We start from the raw sequence: 25,251 nt of genomic DNA, 5'->3' as shown, positions 1-25,251 counted from the left end.
TTTTTAGACTGAAGGACTCTCTTTTAAAGAATCCTCCACCTGTTAATCATATTAATAGCCTGTCTGTAAGCTTTCTTGGTCTCTCTATTCTGTTCAAGCTGGTTGCAGCGTTTCAGGTATGAATTCTTCACAGTTTTACATAAGGATAGAAGGATTATTTTTTCTTTGATTTCGAAGATGCTTTCTGATGACAGCCAGGTTTTCTTGGCCACTGTGCCGTACCTTCGGAGACTGGTCTATACTGATTTTTAGATTCTCTTTCTTGGATTGATAATGATGGCCAACAGCCTCATAATGATCATTTAGAGTCTTTCTCCTGAAACTAAATATTGAAGTTCCTCTCCCATCTTTCTCCCCCTTTGTACAATCTTATGGGAGCACATCGCCTTCTGTTTGCCTTTCATGACCTGCAAGATCTTAGTAACACCTATATACAGTCTTGGCAGTTTCACTTTTCATTTCTCTATTACTCATAAAACTTTTAGATCGTATCAGTGACAGCATAGATCTCTGAGGAATTCCGTCGAGTATGAGAAAAGAAAAAGAGAAACCTAAAATTTAGATATCTATAATCTAAAATCTGTATCCCTGAAAAATTAAGACTTGTTCGTGTTTCTAGAGAAAAGACTGGAAGCTAGAATTCGCCTTGGCTATTTATGTTCCAAGGAGATGGGAGACTTGGCTCCTGGTGAAGGAAGTTTAAGCTCTGCCTGAAGGGCTGTGTGAGGGCCAGCCTGCGTCCATGTTTTGTTGGCATCAGAGAACAGTTTCACTGAGGGGGAATTTAAGAGGGGAAACTCCGTCTTTAGGAAAGCTCTTAGGATTCTGCTTCCTAAACTTAATGCCACTGCAAATTAGCAAAGAGAAATGGCAAAGTATGCACACATATAATATTTGACAGGATGCACCCCTATACACAGAAGCTTGTAAGCATTTACATTTGCATAAAGATAACTAGATTTGCACTGATGTAACCAGGGAGCAAAGGAACACGTATTGTGTATGTTTCTGTGCAGCCAGTTTTAGGCCGACTTCGGAGCTCAATTAAAATGTGGTTGACATATTAGTTTTAACATGCACTACATACCAGACTGAAAACAAATAAGAAAACAGGCACTCATATGGTGCTGGTTAAGGGCATTAGTTTAATGACTCAAGTACACTAATTAACAAACGGAAGCGTAAAGACTAGGAATATGAATGCATTCAAAAGAAACGGACTGAGTCTCTCTTCCTGGTCTCTATTGGTTGTGGTGGACAGGCTGACAAACATTTCCTCAATGATTGGTCACTCAAGCGGTGGAAATGTCAAAAGAGAGAGGGTTACACTTAGATTCACCTTTTAATAGGATTTGTATGTCAAGTGAATTAAATTTTTATGAATTGAAATTTCCATGATAGGTTTCATGTCTTCAGGACCAGGACTGTACTAGGCAAAGCTGCTTACCTTCAACCACATACTAGAACATCGGGGTGTTGTCCTCTCAGCCTGTTGCCGAGAGCAGAGGCGTTTTCAGTGAGAGGAGGGATACAAACTCTAGGACTGAATGCTAATGCACTTTAAAAGTATTTCCTATTTCTTTAAAGACTTCACAGAGAAGCAGCCCAGAAATTTTCTTGGAGAAAAAACATCTATGAAGAAAAGGACCTGTTTACCTTTCCAAATTTATACAAATTAATTTTCCCATGAACAGGAGTTAGCAGGCACTGTTGCAGAGTCACACATGAGTAGTGCTCTGAAGAGGCACAGGTTTGAGGGCTCTGCAATAAGCAAACACCAGGTACGTTTTCTCTTTCCTAAAATGCAGGCACCAAAGATTGTTAATGACCCGTAGCTTCGCCGCAGCCCTGGGAGGCCATTTACTCATTGGCAAGTGCTCCCAGTGTGTATAGAACATGGTCACTTGAGTCCCAGGAGCCTGATCAGAGAAACACCAGGTTTATTTGTTTTGTGTGACGTGTAATCTGTGCTTTGAAAATTGCTAGCCCGATTATTAACTCGTGTGCCCGCTAACTTTCAGTTAACCAGAGAACTAAACTTACGCCCTTCCCCGATCATTCTGTGCATACGAGAGTCTGCTGTATCGTAGCCCATGTCTCGTGACCATCCTGCTGCGTAGGCCCCCTGAGACATTCTCTGCTCCTTTAGAACTCTGTGCTCTGCTCCATTTAATTAGAAGTGACCACTTTAAAAATGGGTCTAAGGTCAAAACAGACTCTGCTTCCCTCCTGACAAGATAGAGGCTGTTTTCTCTAAGGTGGGTGAGGTGACCTGAGAAGGTACAATTGCCTCTTAAAACCGGTTCTACTTGTTTCCCGCTTTGGAGCTGTGATGTACTTTCCCCGGCCACCACCTCATTCATTCTCATAATAAACCCAGGTAGTAAGTGTGGAAATGAGGCATCCAGGCTCCAAGAGGTCTAAGGCGGTGTGACGGGTTGGAGGCCAGTACCTGGAGTCAGTGCCGAGGGTGAGCGGGGCCTCGGCAGCAGTGTTGTCCCCAGGTCGGAAGGAGCCGTCACGGTGGGCGTGCCGGGTGCCCGCACAAATGCCGCAGCTGCCCCAGTACAGCCGTCCACGCGGACTTCCCTGTGCAAAGGTTCCCAGATACTTACTTTCGTCTCCTGTGGCAGAGGATCTGAAACTGCACCTTGAGTTTGCGCTACACCAAATACTAAACAATTCCGCTTTCTTGAAGGTGCTGACGGAGCTTTCTCTGGCAATTTCACAATGTGTTTAGTTTATATGTCTCGTCTGGTCAGTATTCAGCTTGCAAGTCTGGAACAGTTCTGTAGTTCCTTGCTTCTTTGAATTGAGGAATGTTGCTTTGTGTCTGAAAATTAACCCAGGCCTTTTACTTCTAGCCCACTGCTCATAAAAAGAAATTTCCTGTGAAAAGCAAGAAGGAGAATGTGGACAGCTTGGACACAGGCAATTCAAATTCCACCCGTTACAGACCCCTTCCAGCTGGACTCAAGGGAGAACTAGAGAAATCCTCTGTGGCTTCAAACCAAGGAGCAACAGCCAAATACTCTACTAAGCCCACTGCCCTGCCTAGAACCAAAAAGAAACCCTAAGGCTCCCTCCAACGCTGAACAGTACAAAGGCAGAGCTGCTCCTTCTAGTGCTAAAATGAGGAGATAGGAGGCGGAAAGGACAGCTCTCTGTGATCATTTAGCCTTGAGCCCTGCAGTGTGTCTGCACCAGTTTAGAATCCAAGCCAGTTACCTCCAAGCAGGTGGTGGTAAAGGACAGCCACCAGCAGGCTGAGGGCGGGGCTGGGGCTGAAGTCAACGCAAGGGGTTTTCCCGGTTTGTTCAGAGGAGCAGCCCTCAGAGCCAGGCTGTGGCCATACTTGCTCAGTTTCACTTCACATTCTTAGATTTCAGTGCAGTTATCTACAGGGAAAATGAGAACCAAATGTGGTAACGGAGGTCCCTAACGGTTATGTGCACTTTGCACTAGAACACTTTGTTAGGAAATTACTAATAAACTTACCAAAGGCATCACAGCAGAAGTCCGCCGGCCATTCACGTGTGTTCTTGTAATCGTAGGTCGCTATAGATTGTATAAGACAACTTAATTTAAATGTAAAAAAATAGGAGATTTTGTAACTGCTTGCCATTAACTTGCTGCTAAATTCCCAATGTATTGATTGAATCAATAAAAAAACAGATGTTACCCATGTACATTAATTTTTATGTTAAGAAGTGAGTATCTTAAGGTCCTCTAAACCCCTATGCAAATTATGAGCTTGGCCCGCTGCTGCAAAGGGAGGTACACATCTTTGGGGAAAGTCATGAGGCTGGATACAGGGGGAAGTACATCATTATTCTTTGTATTATGGGTTTCTTTTTCCGCCTGGGCAAGTAATTTTGCCATTTTAGGTCAAACTGAGTGAGTGGGTGCCTCACTTGGCCTTCCAAATAAATTCTAAAGAAACAATTTGCATTGGCCTTTACCTTTATAAAGCAGTAACCTAGTTTCCTTCCATTCCTCCTCCCCTGTAGGATTGTCATTTAGGCCTCCAGAATGACCCACATCTGGCCAGCTGAGCATGTACTAGTTGCATATAAATCCCCTCAGTGGCCAAAGGTAGTAGACGTGCTTCTTGCCATTAATTTGGAAGATGCTGTTGTGCTTCTGAATGAGCCAAAGATAACCCTGACCTCTGTTGCCCTTGGCTGAGTAGTTCTGCCACTATTTTCCTAGTGCCTTGATGTGCTTGCCCTGGGGGCATCTGACAGCTTGAGTTTACTAGTCTAAATGGTCTAGACTTAAAACTGGAGTTGTCATAGCTTCTTCAATGTCTTTCTCCCTTACCGATGGTTACTTTGAGTCCTGTCAGGAGCCCATAGCCATCTCTGGAGCGTTGAGCCTTCGCTCCAGGTTGAGTGAGCCAGTCTTTGAGGAGCATGGCTGCCTACCTGCCGGGAAGCCGGCCTCCGTAGGTGGTTTCCCTTCCCTTCCAGTGCTCCTGTTGGCAGGGGGGTGGCTGGCTGCTGGTCTCCTTGCAGAAAAGGCACCCGAGACAGTGGCTTTGATTCTGTCCCTCCACTGGGCTTGCAAATGGAACATCCCCTGTTTGCAAAATGCTCTTAACTTTTATAGCATGACACAGTCTTTTGTATCATGGAGCAGGATATTCTGTTGTTAGATTGAGTGCTATCCAAATTTCTATCCACATTTCTCTTTGGCCTTAAGTGAGGGATTCCACTCAGTAAGCCTGAGCAGAGGTCCAAACTGAGCATGAAGTGAAAGATGAAGTCATTTTATACCCAGTGAGTGTGTCTGTACCCTTTCCCACCCCAGCGCCAGGCCAGGCCAGCCGTCCTACCAGAAAGAGGCGTTCGTTCGGCTCTCCCCTGTCTAGGCCTTCATTTTATTTATGTAGACTCCTTTTGATAGAAACTTAGCTCGCTTTTTCTAAAGGGAATTTTTACATTATTTTTATTTATTTACTTGCGTGGAACACACCTGGGCCAGGCCATGTCTGAGCTTTTTCCCCCCGGCTGTTGTACCTCTTTAATATCTGGGGATGTATTGCTTTGCTTTCTTCATCTGCTTTCCTGGCTGTGAAAAAATAGTTCTGTTTCGGATTGGTTTTCAGTGACCACATGGCAACTCTAAGGCATTGACAGCAATCACTGTGACATCTGTGCCCTCAGCATGGCGGGCTGGGCTTTGCCATGACCCAGAGGGACACTCTTTCTAGGACAGCACAGCACAGCACAGCACGGGTGTTATTTCCAAGGAATGCAAATGCTGATCAACATTCTGACTTAAAAATTACAGACAAGTCACGGCAAGAGGCCTATGATAAAGGAGATGCATACCTGGGGAGACGTTCAGCGGAGAACAGAAGATGATATCGGAGAAGGGCTTACATCAGAGAAGAAAGGAAAATGGGGTGGGTGGGGTGAAAAGAAAACAGAGTGTGTGCAATTAATGAGAACACTGATTGGATGACAACACATGGCTCTGCCCAGCCCGGAAGCAGGAGCCGGAGGAAGGGAGCACCGTTCCTGGTGATGGAACTGTGCGCCCCCCCCCCCCCACCCCGTGCCCTGCACAGGAGCACACCCGGAGGAAGACAGGCCGGAGAAGAGACCCCGGGAAACCGGCGCTGAGAGAGGCCATGGTTTTAAGAGTTGGCCATGGAAGAGCCCTTACATGTTGAAGAGTGTTATGTGGTTTTGAGAGGAGGGAAGGAGAAAAAATATCAAACAGGTTGTGCTTGTCCCTGAAATGCTTTGTTTAAATAATTAAATAATTTGATTTGTCTCCAAAATATAAATTCCAGGTTAGCCAAATCAAAAGCAGCAAGTCTTGAAAATGAAGCTTTTAAAATCCTAGCCCTGCTGTTGGCACGGAGAATAAAGGCTTTGTTCAAACACGCATTCCCAGCTGTAGGCCCAGCTCTGAGATCGGCCAGGGAAGTCGTGTCATCACGGCTGCACTTGGCTGGAGACCGAGGAGCCGCGGCCTCTGGGAAGTGACCCTGGGCTGGATGTTGTCCATCTGCCTCCACAGAGCCACTCGGCCCTGCTCTGTCCCCGCCGCCCAGAGGGGCTGAGCGGAGGGCCTCCAGCAACAGGCTCCTCGGCCGCTGGGCTTGTTGGGACCTGAGGGCTGAGAGTCGGGTCCAGTCGTTGGTTCCCCCGGCACCTTTGTGCTCAGCTGTCGGAACTCACTGCATTTTCCTTCTGTCTCCCAGCTGTGTCCCCTGCCCCTTTAGACCACCATCAGGGTTATAACCTTGGGGTGCTGTGTCTGCCCCTGTGGGTTTCCCTAACCTCTCAGTACCTTTATAAATAGCCTCTTGGTTAAACTTTCAACCAGCCCATTTGAGTGTACCATCTGTCTCCCCCTGGGACCCGGAGTGATCCAGACCCTTTGCTCATCAGTTCAGCATTGCTCTTGACCTGGGCCACTTTGGTCAGTGGTTGCCAATCCCGTCCCAGATACCAGCAAAGAGCCTGAATGAGTTCTTCCTGAAATAAACTGATGCGCCCAGTGGTCACTAGGGGCTGAGGGAGGGGGTGTTTGGGCAGATGGTCTTGGGGTTGGTGCCTAGATGGAGCAAGATGAGTCTAACACTGCCCAACTGGGTCTGAAATTGTAGACCCAGGAGGCTTGTGTTTAGGTCTTGAATTCCAACCGTGGCTTTTGGAGCCTAAAGAAAGCAGCCAAGAGGGCCCACGGGCCAGGCTGGGAGCCGCCCTGCTGGCTCCTGGCCAGGACTTGAGGGTGTGGTGGAGGCTTCCAGGAGACTTGGCACCAGGAAGCAGGGGTGTCTCCAGGGCTGTGCGTTCATTTCATCTCTACAAGCGCTAAAACCAGCTTACAAAGCATTTGAAGTAAAATTTTCACTCTTCAAAGGTCTCGCCATAGTTCAGTTTTACTCTTTAGGATCCTGTATTTCTCTGAGTGAGCTGCCTTAGAATTGGTTTTGATTTCTGTTCACTACATTGTTATCACTTAATTCTCATTGGCGAGCCAATTTTCTTTGCCTTTGTTCTTCAAAGGAAGGCTGTATTCAGGGTCTGTCTTGCATTTTTGCAGCTGCCTCTTCCCTCAATTGCTAGTATAATTAACTCAACTCTGCTGCCTCGCTGTCAGGTCTCCACATTTCCCTAACTTATCTAGAGCAGTTCTCAGCAGGAGTGGTGGGGATTCCCACCGCTGCCCCACTGGCCTGCGCTTCAAGCAGCAGCACACGCATGACAGTGGGGCTTTGGGAAAATTAATAGGGCCATTGCAGGGTCACCACTGGCCATCTCAGAGGCTGCTCTCTCGGTTGCCTGGTGCCATCCCAGCTTCTTAGGTGGACCCAGTGAACGCAGGGTGGAGACCCCAGAAGACCTCCTCTCTGAAACACTCCATGGTTCCTGGCCCGGTCCCACGGACAGGGCCACTGGATGCCATGCGGGTCCCCCCACCCCCGGTACAGACTTCTCCCAACTGGATTCTGCAGCATCTTCAGATCATACCTGCCCTTGGCATGGATACAGGGGTTGCATAAACCTTTCTGCCTTTGGGGGCCTGAGACACAATCTTTGACCCTCTCATCCTGCCAGGCTCTGCGGACACGCCTGACACCAAGCTGTTGTTCAGGAAAGACTTTCCTCATCAGCACAGAAAGTTGTCTCCATCGCAGGGGCAACTGCAAGGTTCCAGGAGTCAGCATCTCAGTGTGACCCTGGGGCAAGGCGGCAGTATTGTCGGGTCCAGGCATTGGTTCGCATTGAGTTTTCTAGACATCGAAGTCCCCTTGCAGGCTGGACTTTGAACTGTATTAGTTGAAGGGACCTCTGTCCGTTAGCTAATGCCCCTCTCAGGGTCATGATGTAATCATTGCAGCAGCGTTGGCGGAGCACTTCCTATGGCCAGGTTCTAAGCACGCTACATGCGTCCTTTCAGTCCTTACAGCCACCTGTGAAGTTGGTGCTATCACGTCTACAGAGGAATAAATTAAGGCACAGCGAGGCTAAAGAAACTTGTCCCAGGGCACACCGCTAAGAAGCAGCAGGACCAAAATCGGAACCCAGCCAGCCAGCTCGTGTGTATCACTTGCTCTGCATGCCTCTCAAGGCTTTCGGAGTTGAGGCCTGAGACTGCTCTCAAGTCTGACCTTGGAGTTCCAGAAGGCCAAGTGGCTCATGGGCACCTCCGTCTCCCAGCCACACCCTAGAGCAGCCATTCTGTCAAGTCGAGGGCTTGAGGTTTCAGAACAGAGGAGGATTATTTGACGTGTTGTCAAATTTGAGCAAGATCCAGCCACACCATACGAGGGAGAGCTGCATTCTGAAGGACTTGGCGTGATAAAAAGAAATTTCAGATGCCTTAACCGGTCAGGAGCGGCCTTCAGAAGTCTTTCAAGACGTTTTTACCAAAGAGCAGAGACTCCATTGCCTCCGCGGGTCTGGGCAGCCCTGTGTGCGCAGACGTGGTAGGTGGATGCTTACCGGGAGCAAAGTGCCGTAATTCCCGTCACGGGGCAGTTGGGGGCTAATAATCACTATGATGTTTCGATTCCCCATCGTTCTTCATCAGGTGGCATGTGCAGCTGTACAGCTGAACTACAGAGTCCAGAAGTCACGGCCGCAGCATTGCCTCCCTCGCCGGCTGCCCTCCTCTACCTCCGGCTTACTGCTGGAATGCTTGGCGGAGTGGTGTTGGGTTTGTACTGACACCCGGGGCAGGGAGCTCAGGCTGTTTCTGAGGGCCGGCCGTTCTGTGAGGCAGGACAGGGAAACTTCTGCTCTGGAACGACCAAGCACGTCGCAGCGCTCCTGCCCGCTGCCGCTCTCAGTCTGCCGTCTGCTCCCTGGTTTTAGGAGAAGAGGGAGTGAGGGAGTTCTGTGCAGGATTCTCGCAGCTGTTTTGAACTTTGGGAAAAAAGGGCTTCTCGTGGGAAAGCGCCCAAAGCCCACTGATGTGGTTTCCCTCCAGAAGGGATTGTTCACAAGAGTTGCCTTGCCTCCCATCAGTGTAGAGCGGAGCCAGGAGACCTCATTCATTCAGCCAGTGAAGTTTCATACCAGCATCTGCTCACTAGTGTCTTTATACCAGTTTCTGACCACCACGCATCATTAGGTCCCCCGCCCCCCATATGAGATCTCAGCAGGATGTCTTGCCTGCGGTACAACTGCTTGCCTGGAGGGAACCACAGCCTGGCTGCTGCCTAAGTCTCCCTTTTCCTCCTGGGTGACCCGCACCACACTGTGGCACCAGCACGAAGGCCCAGGAGCTGCACAAAGAATGCTCAGTAAGTAGAACTGGATTGAGAGACTTAGTCATTTACTCAAGAAATATTTAGGGACCATCTACTATGTGCCACACATGAGAGTGGCACTGGACATAAAATGATGTGAAACGCAGTCCAGGTCATGGCCCTTAAGCTTGAAGTCTTGGGGGGCAGGGAGGCCGACCCTCAGAATCTATACAGATATGTTTGTGATTCGAACTAGGAAGGAGAGAAATAAAGGGCTAGCATAGAGAGTAACAGGGTAGGGGCCTTCTTGGACAGCCTGTCTGAGGAAGCTTGAAGGCTAAAGGGAAGATGCTTCATGCAGAGGGAGCCAGGACAGTGCTTGGGGGATTCCAGGACTCTGTCCAGAGGCCAGGATGACAAAGGAGGGCGAAGCAGGGTCCAGGCCTGCAGGGCCTTGGGGGCCACTGGAAGGAACACATTTATTCTAAACAGGTTTTCAGCTGGGAAAGGATATCTGACTAAAGGATCACCCTTGTCCCTTAAAACAACTCCACGAAGAGCAAATGGAGCAGCAGGGAGCTTGGCTAGAGGACACCGAGTAGGTGGTGGCAGAGACGATGGAGAGGAGTGGGTGGATCTGAAATACGTTTGGAGATAGAATTGATAGGATCCATCGAAGGACTCGATGTGAAGGGTGAAGAAGAGGGGCCGGGGACCAAGAAGTGACTTGTGGCTTCAGTAACCTGCCTGACGGTGGCTCCACTCCCTGAGGAAAACCAGGCCGGGGGTTGGCAGGGGAACGAAGAGCTGGCCTGGTCACATGAAGCTGAGATGCTGCTAGACCTGGAAGTGGGGGTGGCTGCTTGAGGTGGGTTTAAGGGCTGGAGTGGATCAAGGTAGATGGAGAGAAGGGAGAAGCAGCTGGGGGGTGTTAAGAGAGCCCCCGAATGAGTAGTGAGCGGTACCCAAGGGCTTCTGCACGCTGGGCAGGGCTCACAGAACCCAGGGCCCCACGGCACCACCTATCAGCAGCTTGTCTCCCTCCCTCAAGGACTGAGCAGTGACTGAGCTTTGGCAGGAACAAGGATGAGAACGGAGTGGGCGACATGAAATACCACTTGGAGAAGTATTGTGAGGGATGTGGCCACAGCACCTTGCAGGCTGATTAATCGAGCCTGCGTAGGGACAGGTAACAAGCCCTCAACAGCTACATCCGCATTCCACGGTTTCTGTATCGGAAGTAAATCAGACAACAGCAGGCCCGGTTCTTTCCGGACCCCAAGTGTGCAGAGTCATGAACTGTCTGCACTCTTCCTTCAGCCCAGCCCCCCCCGGGGCAGGGACCCACCCACAGCCTTTGCTGGTCCCCCTGGGCTGGGGGTTCCCTACTGCCCAAGGCAGATGAATTCTACTCTGAAAACACAGAAAAGCCTTCATATGAACTGGCACCTGCTCCTCGCTGGTCCCTCTGGAACCATTGACATTCTAGTCCGTCTGCCACATAATGGCCCCTCGGGGAGGCAAGGCGACCCCGCAGCCCTGGCGCCTCCTCCAGTCTAAACATCCCCCTCCTCTTGGTCTCGCCTCAGGTGGCAGGTGCCTGGCCCTTCATTCTAGGTCATGTGGGTCTTTCTCCAAGATGAGCCCAGGCCTCCAGCGTGGCCTGCCACCCCCAGTCCTCTGGACACGGGCCCCCGTCGGTGGGGCCATCGTCTTCCTGTTAGCAAATCCTGTTAGCAGGGATCGGTGGGCAGTCTGGTCTGAGTTTGCTAGCACAGGCTTTCATGGCGATGCCTCCCTGGGCACATTTATTTTCCTATCATGTCCTTGTGGCGGACTCTCAGTGACCGTAAAAGAGGCCTCTCCCAGTGTGATGCCCGCGGGGGTGACGGAGAGCATGTCCACGTGCTGGGTGGGGGCGGAGGCACAGAGCCTGCGAACACCGGGGAGACAGACCCATTTTCCTGTGTCTGTCTGGCTAATTATCCACTGAGCTACGGAGAGGGGAGGGCGCACACGGAATCGCAGCCTGCTTGCCAGAGGAGGCATTAGCGGCTTAGCAGCTGCTGGAATGGCAGCGAGAAACAGGAGAGGCTTGGCAGCCCGGGACCGGACCTGTCCCGGGTCCTCCAAACAGGACAAGCAGGAGACGGCCTTTGTCTGTGTCACCAAATGTCCCCAAGCCTCCCGGGCCACGGGGGAACGTTAACCTCCGCGCCTAAAGAGCGTGCCTCTGAGCCTCCCCCGCGGGGCCCGCAGGAGCCTGAGTCTCTTCCGGAGGATTCCGCCTCAGCGTCTCCGAACTCCCAGGGGTGTCGCTCCCTGGTCACGAGCTGCTCTTTGCCTGGAGGCAGAGGCTCAGAGGTGACCCTTGAAATCAGAGCATAGCTTCTAACATCCTGGCCCCTCATTCTTATGTTCTGGCTTCTGCTTCCCCAGCTTCTATGCAGCTCCTGGGGATCCCAGCAAGATGTGATGAGACCCAGGCCCGAATCCTGGGTCCCATCCAGACAGGGTGTGACAGGTGGCCCAGGCCTTGGGTCCCAGCACACCCCTTGCTGGGAGTGTCCCCCCATGTAGCCTCCAATGCGGATTCAGCCATGTGAAGTGGGTGTTCATGGGTGCTGAGGGAGTGCTGAGTGCGTGTGATGTAGGATGTGGGGTGGGGTCTGAGGGGAGGCGCGTCATGTGCACAGAGGAAGTGACAGAGGGGCATGGGTGAGAGATGTCTCTCTCAGGCCTTCCCTGCCCCCACTCCGGGCCTCAGAGTCCCCAGTCACCCTGACACTCAGCAGGTCTGCTTCCTGTCTGTGCCCCAAAGCAAGGAATTTGCAGGTTATTTTCAAATGTCAAGAAAGTGATGCAAATAGCATATCTGCCCAGGATGGACCACTCTGACCACACTCATACCTAAAGGTTTTGGATGACAAAATTGTTCAAAACACAGAGCACATAAAAGAAATAATAACAGGCATCTTTGGAGGTGCACAGGGTAAGATGTAGTCTAACCCGTCACTGTACAGCAAACCCCTGAAAGGGGTGCTCCGTGCTCGGTGCCCACGGGGCCAGAGCCAAGCAGGGTGTCCAGCTGAAGTGGGGATGCTGGGTGCAGGGAGCTGCACAGTCTCTCCAGACTGTGGGATGAACCTTCTGGATCCTACGTGGGGCCAAGGAAGGCACAGGCTCTATGACCTGCTCACACCTCCAGCGGCTCCTCACTCCACAGCGATTCCACCCCCATGCTCTAGGGGGCAGCAGCAGGAGCCTGGGCCACCATGAGAGGGAGGGCCAGACAGGAGGCCCAGCTGACTTGGATTTCTGGATACCCTTTATCAATCATGTAGGGGCCCTCACCACTGCCTTTGGGCGTTAAGAGATTGAAAATGAGGTGAGCTTTAATTGGACAGTTTTTAGAGGGGATCTGTTTGGGACCCAAGCGAAGACTGAGGCGTCTGCAGTGCCCCTACCTAGACAGCAGGGCAACGGCATCAAACCAAGGACATGGGGCATTTAACCGGCGTTCTTGGTTAGCAGGGACGCCTCTCTAGCTTCCAGGCATTGCTTTGGCTGTGACATGGCTGAAGGAAAAGGAGGATTTTACCAAGTGCCAAGGGGCACAGTCAGGTTATTCATTACCTGTGCTGATGAATGGACCAACTTACACTGGATATAGGACACCGAGGAGGAGAGAACGGATACTGGGAAACAGCTCCAGAGTCCGCCAAGGAGGAGCTTTTCCCACCTGGGCAGAGTGTTGGGAGCATGAAGGACAGGACGTCAGGCGCCAACACGTGCACATAAAACCCAATGCACTTCCCGTTCCCTCCTGCCCAGCGCCCAGGTTCCTGAGACACAGCCACAGTCTCAGCGCCCTTCCCCTGCTGGGTATTGCTCAGCGATGCCCGGGCTGCAACCACAACGTTGACCCCCTCATTTCCCTGCGGCCTTTCTGGAACATTCCGTGGGTGGCTGGCTTGGGAAAGAAGGAGGGGAGTCTGGAAATGTCCATGACCTGAGTGCCCAGGGAGTAGGTTGCATTCTCCCAGCTGAGTTTCCCTCCAAGGCTCACGGGTCTGCTTCCACTTTCCAGGGGAAAAGAATTTAAAAATAAGTTGCAGACAACTGGATGCTGGCAGCATGTCTGAGCTGCATACTTATAGTAAAGAATAGAAGCTGAAATACACTATAAAACTATTCTCTGTGAACTTTAAAATCATCTAGTGGTTCCATTATTCTTACCTGGATGGTGCTTTGCTGGTTATTTAAGTAACACACATTCTAGTTCATCAGCAATGCGTGTCTGCCTGTCAGCAGTGGGGGAGGGAGTGGTGAGCAATGTTACCTCGATTCCTCCGAGGTAGCCATCGGATGCAAATGTTTCACACTTGAACCAACAGGAATGCCCACCTTCGTGCCAGGTCATATCCTGGTTACCTTGTTGTTGCAAATATGTGTCACTACACAGTGTAGGGTTAACCGGCAGGCAACTGAATGGGTAATGAAAAAGCCAAATTAATAGGGCTCTGTAGCTAAAAAGCAAAAATAGCAGCTAATTAAAACCACAAGCACTCAGGCCACAGTTCTTGAAACCCTGCAAGTGTGCATTCAGGTGGGAGCTCAGCCACCCCGTGCCACCAGCCTTCTCAGGAGGGCTCCACGTCAGAATCCTCCGCAGACCCTGGGAACACATAAATGGATTTAGTTTGTGCTACCTGATGGGGAAAGTGTTTTGTTAAAATTCCTGCTGGGAAGGAAAACATACTCGCTTGCAAAACATCCCTTAATGGGCCATTGGGCTAGAAGGTGAGATGGTAACAAGCCTGAATCCTGGAAAGATGGGTGGGGGAGGAGTGTCCATCGCTCTGGAGATAGACTCAGGAAGGGTCAAACCCCCCATTTGCAATGTGACCTCTCTCTGTCATCATCCCCATTATGGACTGAATTGTGTCCCCCCAAATTCATATGTTGAGTCCCCAATCCCTAATGTGACTACATTTGGAGAGAGGGCCTTGGGGAAGGTAATTAAGTAAGAGGAGTTCATAAGGGTGGGGCCCAGATCCAATGGGATTAGTGCCCTTCGAAGAAGAGACACCCGATCTCTCTCTCTCCTCCCCCCCAACCCCCATGTTTGAGGGCACTATGTGAAGGTTGCTGTCTGCAAGCCAAGAAGAGAGTTCTCACCAGAAACCAACCCTGCCGGACCTTGATCTTGGAGTTCCAGCCTCCAGAACTATGAGGAAACAACTTCCTGTTGTTTGAGTCACATGGTCCGTGCTATTTCATTTGACAACTGGCTCTGACTAATTCCATCTAACTCTCCTTATCTCCCCTCCTCCCAACTGACGCAGCACCTGAGTGCAAGGGGCAATAAGTAGATTTTACACTGTTATTTGGTGGCTGTCGAGTTGTACTGTTTGCCCCATAACAAGCCATCCTGTACAGATGGACGCAGGCTGTTTGTGACTTTGTGCTGGGACAGGTAGCTATATGACGGATCCTCTACGCACCGCGCGTTCCTGTGGTTAGCTCCTTTCCATAAATTCCCGACGTGGAATGGAAGGTGAAAGGGCATGCGCACTTCATGTCCTGATCTGGCTGCCTGGCATCGCAGGTGGCAGGGACCTCCCTGGGGTCATAGTCAGTCTGACCTGGAGATGAGTGGGAAGCAACCGTGAAGCAGGAAATCAAGACCAGGTCCCTGGAGCTCCTGGAGGGCATCGGCCCAGCTCCCACCCAAGGGGAGGCAGGGCTTCGGAACTGGAAGGGTTAATTAAAGAGGGATTGAGAAATGTATGAACATGAGAAATGACTGACAGGTGCTAATTTCCTCTTTAGTATTCACAGTGGCTTTCTGTTAATTAAGGAGAGCGGTAGCCCAGGGGAGGGGCAGTGAGCAGGCTTCTGGCACTGGCAGGCTGGGCAGGCTGCCCATCCAGGATGGGGGTTGGGGAGGGAGGCAGCCAGGGCAGAGCCTGACCTTGACGGTGCAGTGCAGGCCGGGGAGCAAGCCAGGAGCAGCCTGGCCCTCAGGGAGCCTCCTTGGGTGAGAGGCCTTGCGCACAGGGCAGGCAGCGGCGTTTCAGGTTTGCTCTATTTGAACGTAGGTGGCGGCTGACACTTGTGGGACTGGGACACAGGACACTTGGGTGAGGGCTTAGAGTCTCTCATTCCCCAGAGTCCTTTCCACAGGCTTGTTCACGCACAGGGTGGGTGGCATTCTTCCCCGTGGCAGATGGTGACAAGGAGGCTGCACCAGCTCTGCACACTGGCCTGCTTGTTTGGGTGTGGTGCATGGGAGGATCCTGTCCTGGGTTCCTGGGCTGCAGGGGTACAGTTACAAGGTGGAGCCCACCCCCAGGCACCTCCCTCTGGTTTCTCTTCATCACATTCTCACCACTCTCCTCTCGCTCAACTTCCACCCCAATGAAGCCAGGGCTGAACTACAACTCTGGGCTGGGTCACGCTAGACAGCTGGGGACACCTAGAGATGGCTTGGTGCATGTGTGTGTGTGTGTGTGTGTGTGTGAAATGTGCCTGTGTAATGATGAGTGTGTGACTATTACCTTATGTACATGTGCATTGTATACTAGTATATGATTGTGCATGTGCAAATGTCTGTTTGAATCCTGATTGTACCACTTTCAAGCTATGTGTATTTAACTAAACATCTCTTTAATGTTTTTATCTATAAAATGGGAATAATAATAGTGCTTACTTCACAGGATTGCTGTTAAGATTACATGAATATGCGTAACACACTGAGAACATTTAGCCTGGAACCCCCTTCCCTTCTCTACTACTGTTTGCTTGGTGAACTCCTACTCATCCTTCAAAACCCACATGAAGGTCAGACCGCATCAGGCCCATGTAATTGTGCAAGAATATCCATTCTTGGAGCCCTGGGCTCAAGGGAAGAACCTCAGCATCCAAAGAAGGAGAGAGGAGCCGCTGCTCCCTGCGCATGCCCATCCAGCAGCGGGAGGGCTCTGGGGGCCAGGCTCCTCACAGTCAGCACACAAATGTACAGGTAAGCACACTCCCACGTGGGCGTGTTGTGCACACACCAGCATAACAGCACGGATAGACTGAACATATACCCACATACCCACCCGCAATCCACGTGGGTAAAGGAGGCACACATACTTTATCGTCTTATATTCACAGATACAGGACTCATACACATAATGTTTGCACACACACAATGCACACAGATGTAAGCCCTACATTGTGTACAAACATAACATAGAAGCATAATTATATGTATACGCTTCATACATAGATAGGACACACATATAGTACTTGGCACATATATACAAGATTTATACTTTGTACACATAAACACCTGTATACACACAGCACACAAACAGAGTGCACACATGCACACATGTGGCATATACCAGTGAAGGGTGAACATGCTCTTTATAAGGAAGACACTGCAAGGAGAATGAGTACACAGGCTTGTACACAAGCCACACAAACAGGCCTGTGCTGTTATCCCGGGGAAAAGCCACCCTGAGCTGGCGCCTCTCCCTTTAACCTTCAGTGCTGAAGGCTGCACGGGACCCACAGATGGGGAATTAATTGGTGTCATTTACATGTGGAGATGCTAATGACTTCCCATCGATCCCAGTGGCAGACGCATGGCCACCCTGAGGAGGTGGAGCTGGGAGCTCAGGACTGGGGGACAGGTGTCCCTGGGAGAGCCCTGACCTTTGGCGGCCACGCCAGGCCACGGTTCCCACAGAGCACAGCGGGAGGGTGGGGTGAGGGACGGAAATCCAGGGGAGACTAATGACTTGCCCAAGGTCACCTGGCCGAGGACACAGGACTCCAGCCCCTCACATCTACCTCCCCCTCCCTTCCTACACCCACCCCATTCCCTGTTCCCCACCCCTCCATCCCTTCTGTGGGAGAAGTCTCTGTCCTTGCCCCTCCAGGCTCTAGCCGGCTCCTGTGGGCTGGCTCTGTTCTAAGTCTCTGTCCTCTGTCCTGGAGCCTTTGGGGGGCCCAAGACCACGAGGGGAAGGGGCTTGGCTGTAGGGAGGAGAGGGCAGGGGCTGCAGCGAGAAGGAGAAGGCACAGAGGCGGTGGTTGGAAGAGCAGACAGACTGACAAACTCCTGCTCCTCCTTCCAGATGCTGCCTCCTCCAGGAAGCCTCCCCTGAGCATCCCCACCCCTGGGGTCCTGGGATCCCCTCTTCTGGCGATTCCCCAGGCTTTCCTCCAGTCCAGCCCTTATCGCACGGGGTTAGGCCTGTTTACTCATCTCCTTCCCCACCGTGTCATGAGCTGTTTACTTATGGACGGGAGCTCACCTGACTTTGTAGCTACTTCAGACTTAGTCCAGGTATCTAGAGAATGTTGAATACATGGAGATAGACTTGGAAAGACTGAAAGACAGAAGGGCTGGGGACGTGTGCTCCAAGACACGCAGGTGGGCAGGTGGCCCCGGACCTTGTAGGCTGGGCTGGCACCCAGCGTTCGGCAGAGTCTGGGCTCTCTGGGTCCCTTCCAGGCTTTGGGGTCCCCCTTTCTATCTTGGAGCCCGGCTACCTCCTATCTTGACCTCACAGGAGAGGCGCCTGCAGGAGGGTAGCTGAGGGTCCTGCTGCTGGAAGTGGGGCTGGAAGGTGGCAGTGGCAGGAGGTGTGGGAAAGGGATGTTTTAGTGGGACCCAAAGATAAGGTTCAGAACGAGGATTCAGACATGGGCATGGAGGCTGAGCTCACTCAGCAGCCCCCCAGAAGCCCAGCCGGGCCAGGCCCCTGGGTCACCCCCAGATGGGCTGGTTGCACTGAATTTGTTACTGTCACCGCATTTCCAGGGCTTCTAATGAGCTGCTAATGAGCTGTCAGCTAATTATGAGAATTAAATGGGGCAGCCAGGCTGGGCTGAACTTGCACTGAACGCTCCTGGAGTATCCGGAGGAGGGAAGGTTCCAGCCATGACCTCCCGGCCCCACACGCCTGGTTTGACCTCAGCCCCATGTGGATGGGGTGGAGGCATTTGACAATGGGGGCGGGGGGGAGAACCCCAGCAGACCCAGAATTAGGCAAGTTCCCCACAGCGCAGAGGGGCTGCCCCCTTGAGGGTGGCTGAGGCGCCCCGAGGCCCGGCCCTCTGTGACCTCAGACAGGTGCCTCTGGGTCTGGAGTCTGTCTTCCTATCTGTGACATGGGTCTGGAGGAGGGCAAGGGCCGAGCAAGATGATTCCTGTCCGCCCTTCCTCCATCTCAGCCCAGTTATGACCCCGTGAAGCCTCTCTCTCCTCAGATGTCGCTCAGATGCCTCCCGCCCTGTGCAGGTGGGGACTGGCCTGGGGTCACATGGAATAATTAGTGAACCAGGGCAGGGACATCTGCAACCAGCTCGGATGAGCGCCGGTGTTGACAAAGACAGGTACAGGGTGTTCGTAGCCGCCAACTCATAACAGGCGCTGGGAACAACCCACATGTCCATCATCAGGAGAAGGGACAAATAAGCTGTGACATAGCCAAACGAGGGAGTAGTACACAGCAATGAAAAGGAACAAGCTACTTGTCCAAGCAGTCTTCATTTTACACAGTTCAGACAGGCATGAGTTTCAGGCACCTCAGTTTAGTTAAATAATACGAGTGTCCCAACAACACGGTTCAAATTATAGTTATCAACGTATATTAACTGTAATTGTATAAAATACAAACTTCCCTGCTGGCTTCTCAGTCCGTACGTCACCATGCAGATAGCAGATGCACATCGCGAGCTGTGAGCCATCTCGCCACTTCTTTCTAAGTCTGTCTGTGATTGGCCCCTGGGCACCTGCTGTTCGTTCCACACACAGACAGTAGTTGTGCCGCCTCCATGTCTTCAAGTGATAAAGCCACGTGACATTCTCCAAAATCAATATTCAAAAGGAGAAATTCACCAGCAAAGATGAAAGTGCATCAAAGAAATGCCCATCAAGAACGATGGAATTGAAATTTGAATCCAACAGAAACGGGGCTGCTGACGCAATGGCCGGCTGGGAGGACGCCGGCACGGCCGCGGGTTAGATACGCAAACAGAGGCGCTTGCTTACGGACATAAATGAGGAAGGCCGTTGTCACCGAAAGGATGGAGGTGTCCCAGAGAAAGGGACGCTCGCAAAAAACTTCTCACTAAAGGCACTTTCAGGGACATGTCACCACGTTGGGAGCACCCAGATAAGATGTTGGAAGCTGATCCAAATCCGTATCTTTCTTTGGTTCCAGACACCCATAAATTTACAAAAATCCATCAAGCTGTACACTTGGTACTTGTGCACTTTACTGTGTTTCCTACATACATTCTTCTTATTGGAGAAATTCTGTGAGTGCCTTGGAGCTTTGTGTGGCTCCGTCTCCTAGACTTGGACAGCATTGGACTTGACTGGTCTTTTTCTCCTTCTTCAAACTCTCTCCCTGTCTGACTTCCGCGATGCATCCCTTCCCGAGCTCCTCCTTCCTCTCGGGCCGCTCTAAGTGTTGCTCCTTCACCTTCGCCCTCCTTGCTCATCACCCTCCACCCTGGAGCCCAGGCATGCCCCCAACCCTGCCTGCCCTCACTGGGCCCAGATGTGGTCGCTGATTTGACCCTGTGACCCTGTCACCTCACTCTGTCCCTGGAGGAAGGCAGGAACTCCAGCTGCTGGGGCAGAGGCAGTGGAGAGATCGTGCTGGCTGGAGCTGCTCAGGGCGCATTTAGCCTGATCCCGGCTCTAAAGAAGTGACGCCCCGTTAATGCCTTCCCAGCCACCCCACGCGTCTCCCTGATTGAGCCCAGAACGCCACACTATTAGCCACAAATGGCATTTCGAAATGGCTTTTTTTTTTTTTTTTTGGCAAACCCCAAAAGACGTTGCTAAGATTTACATTTTCAAATATATGCTGACCTTTTTTTCCTCTTTCTTTGAGTTCATTTGTCATCAGTGTATAATTGAATCGATATATTTCCCGATCAGCCCCAAGATTGAATAAGGTCACGGGAGCCGTGTGTGGGCATTAGACATCATTATTTCACTCCGAATGAGCGGCCATGGCACGGGCATTCCGGGCGCCAAATGAAATTCTATTAGATTCTATTACACTTTTACAATTATAGAGACGTTCCAATATTACAAGGGGAAATGAAGTCATAATAAAAAAGCCCAGAGGTGTATTACAGAGAAATGGGCACACTATTTTTCTAGTTAAAAACTTGATGGAGGGAGCTCGGCTGGATTTCGGTTGCCGAGATGTGACCTTGTTCTCAAGCCGCTCTGCTGCGCTTCCTTCCCCAGCCCCTGCCGGCCAGAGGATGGTGGGGCTGGAGCCCGGGGAGCTGGCTGGCCCTCTCTGTTCAAACTGAGTCCAGCTCCTGGGCCCCAGGAGGCACAGATGTGTTCCAAAAAGATGTCACACCTGGGGAAACAGAGGCAGGCCAGATACTGGGCCATTCTGGGTGGAGTCCCTGAGTGTGAAAGAGAGAACAGTGCCTTAGCTGGCATGTGAGAGGTGGTGTGTGACCTCGTGGGGGTTGTGGGGTGGGCTTGTGTGGGCCACTGTCCCTGCAGGACCCCCTTCATGTAGGGCAGGGTATCCAACAGTCACTGGGGCAACATTGGTACTTTGGGGTGCTTACTCTCCGCCATGGAACACCCCCACATATAACTGTGCTACAGGGAGCCAGGGCTACCCCTCCCCGTCCTGACCCTCTAGACCAGTGGTTCTCAACCTCCCTAATGCCTCGACCCTTTAATACAGTTCCTCATGTTGTGGTGACCCCCAATTTCATTGTTACAAATTGAACATGATTAAAGCGTAGTGATTAATCACAAAAACAATATGTAATTATATATGTGTTTTCCGATGGTCTTAGGCGACCCCTGTGAAAGGGTCCTTTCACGACCCCCTTTGGGGGTCGCGACCCACAGGTTGAGAACCGCTGCTCTAGACAGAGTTCCACCCAGCCCTGGAGTAGGGATAAGACAGGGCCCAAGGGGCAGTCTGTAGGGCTTCCTGAAGGAGGAAGAAGACAAGTTAGGCTTGAGGGTTGAAAGATGTGGATGAAGAGATCAGAGAGCTCAGGGAAGAAGGGGAGGAGGGGGAAGGGAAGGGAAGGGAAGAGGGAGGAGCCTGGGGGTTGTCAGGAGCCAGTGTGTGGGAGTCAGGGATAAGGGGTGGAGGGCAGTGCAGAGAGCAAAGGCTGGAGAGTGGACGATGGCCTGGGGGCCAGGATGAAGGGGGATTGTCTTGGGAGATCTGAGGGTGGAGAGGGGCTTGGCCGGGACTGGGCTGGGGGCTGCCCAGGAGGGCTGGGGTGAAGTGAAGGCTGGGCAACTACCCACCATGAGACAGGACAGGGAGCCTAAGGAACGGGGCTAGGAGTGTCCATGGGGCCTGGGTGGGGCTCAGACACCACCTCCAGGCCCAGGGCCATCCTGGGAAGAGGACAGTGATGCACATCTTGGGGACAGGCCTGGGCCCTCCCCTTCTCCTGGGCCCTGCCCAGGTACTGCTGACGAGTGCTGAGTACCACAGGCACAAAGCATCCCACAACCACACGGCAGGGTGGCACGAAGAGGATCCGAGTTCCAGGTGAGACTGCAGCCAGCTGACACCTTGGTCTCAGGCGGAGCGAGAGCCACCGCACCCAGCCGGACTTACAGACGGTGAGTCATAAGTGGGTGTTGTGTTAAGTTGCGAGGTTTGCGGTAAAGTGTTACACAGCGGGAGAAGCCTAACACACCCTGTGATTTGTCTGAACAGTGGGCACGTGTGTGGGTCCTGGGACCAGGCACTGTGCTCAGCCTCTGGTCGCCTCTGATGGTGTGAGAAGCACACGGCCAGGGAGCTATCGCTCCTTCTGCTGGGCCCGAGGAGCTGGCCTACACCCAGCAAAATTCTGCATCCTAAGTGTCACCCACCCCTGCGGGCCTGGGAGTGAGAAAATAGTGTTGCTGTAGCCGAGCAGCTCGGTGGTTTGTGATGCCGTAATCGTTGACTATTACGCCACCTTCATCTGAGCAGCAGCAGGAGCAGGCTGGGCCGAGGCGGGGGCTGTGTTTAGGTCCTGGAGCAGCCTCACCCTCCCCACCCCCCCACGCCCCGCTCCGCCTGGGCCTAGGGCATTCGGAGGTCAGCTCAGTGTCCTTACAACCACTCTTGGCTTCCGTGTGCCCTTCCTGTTGGAGTCGCCTCCCAAAATCACCGTGGCCTGCCAGGCGGTCTCCTTGGGTAGGGTTCTTCCAGAAAGCTGGCCCCCTGCCCCCTTGCCCTTGCTCCTAGGGGTAGCCTCACCTTTGCCCACCCAAATTCTGCCATGGAAGACCACTCCAGGGCGGTGGGTTCTTGTCTCTGCAGCACGGGCAGCGCCAGCTGGCCGCTGGCCTTCAAACTTGCCAGGAAGACGTCAGGCACCTACCCCCAAACTTAGGGGACACAGATTGCATTGCAAGAACCGCTCCGATGGCCTGGCAGCCCTTTCCCACCGCTGGGGAGGGGCGAGGCACTGAGCTGCACCTCGAGATCTCTGTGGAGAAATCCCGGCTCCCAAATCTTTCATCCGTGTCTCTCCTGTCAGCTGGAGGCAGTGATTGGACAAGGGGCCAGTGCAGCACACATAACTGTCCTCTGCCCTGAACCGTTTGGAAATAAGTTGCCTGCATGATGCTCCATCTCCCCACATGTTAGTGTGCATTTCCTACAAAGAGGGACGCCTCCCACATAACCCCCGTACGGCCCGCAAAGTCTGCAAACCAGCATTGATGTCAAACTGCCAGGCAACCTTCAGACCCCAAGAGGTTCCACCGATTGTCCCAATCACGTTCTTTAGCACGAACGGATCCAGGTGTTTGGATCACGTGTCTGCCTCAGTCGTCGTTTCTCTCGTCTCCTTCAATGTAGCGCAGCTCCTCACCTTGCCACCCTGGAGACTGCAGGCCGGATACCTGGTAGAATGTCCCTTGGTTTGGGTTTGATGTTTCTCAAGGTTTGGCTCAGGCTGTGCGTTTCTTGGCAGAGACGTGACCGAGTGATGGAGGGTTCGTCTCATCGCCCCCAATCAGGTGGCGCACATTCTGATTTGTTCCATGGCTGAGTTCACTGTGATCATTGATAAAAAGGTGGTGTCCGCCGGGCTCCTCCGCTGTAAAATGACTCTTCTTTCCTTGGTAATTAATAACGACGTGGGGAGGTATTTTGAGATTATGTGCCGGGAGCCGGTCCATCCTTGCTGTTTCAAGGGACCTGGCATATATGGCATACGGTTCTTAATATGTTTGGCTCACCTTCTTGGCACTGTGTTTTAACCAAGGTCACCTCTCCGAGAAAGGTTGAATCCCCAGGTAGGGATTTTCCCCTGAAGTTAGGGAGGGAATAAAACCCCTCAACTAAGTGCCAGGCGGGTAATTAATCACTTTAACTACGAACAATCATGCTTAAACTACATAATCTTTTCTCCCTGGAATGGAGATAAGAAACGCCCTAACCTTTGTAATAGAGATTGATAGGATTGAATCAACTGGTATAAATACAGTTGTAACAAGACAGAAACACTCAGAACTTAGAACAGAATCAAGAAGACAGAACCTACACGGAGCCTAGAGACAGAAGAACTTCGCTGGAGAGAGCATGCCGGAGGATCCTGGAGAGGGACTGGCCTCGGAGCCTAGAGACAGAGCCTAGCGGGAGAACATGGCAAGGGATCCTGGACTGAACCTGACTACAGAGATTGGCAGGAGAACCTGACTGGAACCTGGACACTGAACCTGACTGGAGAGCCTGGACAGAACCTGGCTGGAGAACCTAGCGAGGGAACATGGCTACAGAACCTCGCTGGAGATCCGAAGCAGAACCTCTCTGGAGATCCGGGCTAGAGATCCTGGCTAGGTTGCTGATCAACTGAACGCTGTCTCCGTGTCATTCCCTCTTCGCCTACTCCGTCTACGCCTTTGGGAACCCCTGGACCTGCTGGGGTTGGACCCCGGCAATTATGTAAATATCCCTTTCCTCGTTAAATTTTCAATCTATTCATGGATGTCAGTGTGGATTCATGGTTTCCTCTTTTATTCGATGGGATATAAACTGCTACTATCATTATTTATTTTGATATTCCAATTGCCCCAGATTCGACCGGTGGGAGCCCCTTCAGTCTGGCTTCTGTTTCATTCTGATCCATCTTCCCCATCATTGTCTGAGCCCACACCTGCTTTTCAGCACAGTAAGGTGTCCTAGGTGTGTCTTGTACGTCCCCCACTCCAGCTCTGGAATCAGCCATTTCCCCCAAGAAGCCCTGGTTCATTTTAGGGGACGATCATATTGAATTCAAGATCTGGGTGCAAGGTGGACTCTTTGCTATTGGTGAGTTGCTATTCTCAGGCCTCTCAGTTAACTGAGCCAAGGAATATATGAATATAGATTGATCAATAGATACATTCATATCTGTATTTTGCCACCTATCATCTATCCACTATCCTCTCTATCCCACTTTATCCATCAATCATTTATCTCTGACTCTCATCTATATCTTTATGGAAAACTGTGAGTTCACAGTGACACCTCCAGTTCTAACCCAGGGTTCATTCTAGTTTTCTCCTTTTTCTTACTGGTAACTGCCTTCCCCAAGCATGAAGCATGGATCCCATTCGCCTCAGTGTATTGATGTATTTGATCAGTCCCCTGTGTGTCCTCAGGCTCCGCCTGCTGCTCCACTTCCCACGGGCTGCCTTCTGCACCTGCCTGTGCTCGACCCACGGCGATTGGTCACCCTTCACATGGGTGCCTTGCTCGCCTGCTCAGGCTCCGACACCACAGCCTGCTCTGGGCCACCCTGGCTTCCCTTGGCCCCTGGTGCAGACACTGACCTTACTTGGCCTCACCTAATAGCTTTTGGGCAAAAGTGTTCTTAAAAAGAAGGAAGGGAAGGGAAAGGAAGGGAAGCGAAAACCCCATGTAAAACCCCTCTCACTGAGATAGAGAGGCCACCCCCTTTCCCGCAGGCCCCAAGTGGTGCTTTTATTTTGCAGACCTTAGGCTCTCAGACTGGTGAGTACTCGTAGC

At 51.8% G+C, this 25,251-nt stretch overlaps 1 protein-coding gene across 5 annotated transcripts in view; it reads left to right on the top strand.

Moving 5' to 3' along the window:
• Positions 1-3,695, top strand: part of STK33 (serine/threonine kinase 33) — a 132,801-nt gene extending 129,106 nt beyond the window's left edge. For all 5 annotated transcript variants that reach the window (XM_059708808.1, XM_059708805.1, XM_059708804.1 and 2 more), the window contains one exon: positions 2,865-3,695. In XM_059708808.1, the coding sequence (XP_059564791.1) occupies positions 2,865-3,077 (213 nt within the window). In that variant the 3' untranslated portion in view covers positions 3,078-3,695. The remainder of the gene's footprint in view (positions 1-2,864) is intronic.
• Positions 3,696-25,251: the final 21,556 nt, after the last annotated feature.

The sequence above is a fragment of the Myotis daubentonii genome, chromosome 9 (assembly GCF_963259705.1).
Source record: "Myotis daubentonii chromosome 9, mMyoDau2.1, whole genome shotgun sequence".
NCBI classification, from domain to species: Eukaryota; Metazoa; Chordata; class Mammalia; order Chiroptera; family Vespertilionidae; genus Myotis; species Myotis daubentonii.
Note: the sequence above shows the minus strand (reverse complement) of the source record. Positions and strands in the feature narration are given on the sequence as shown.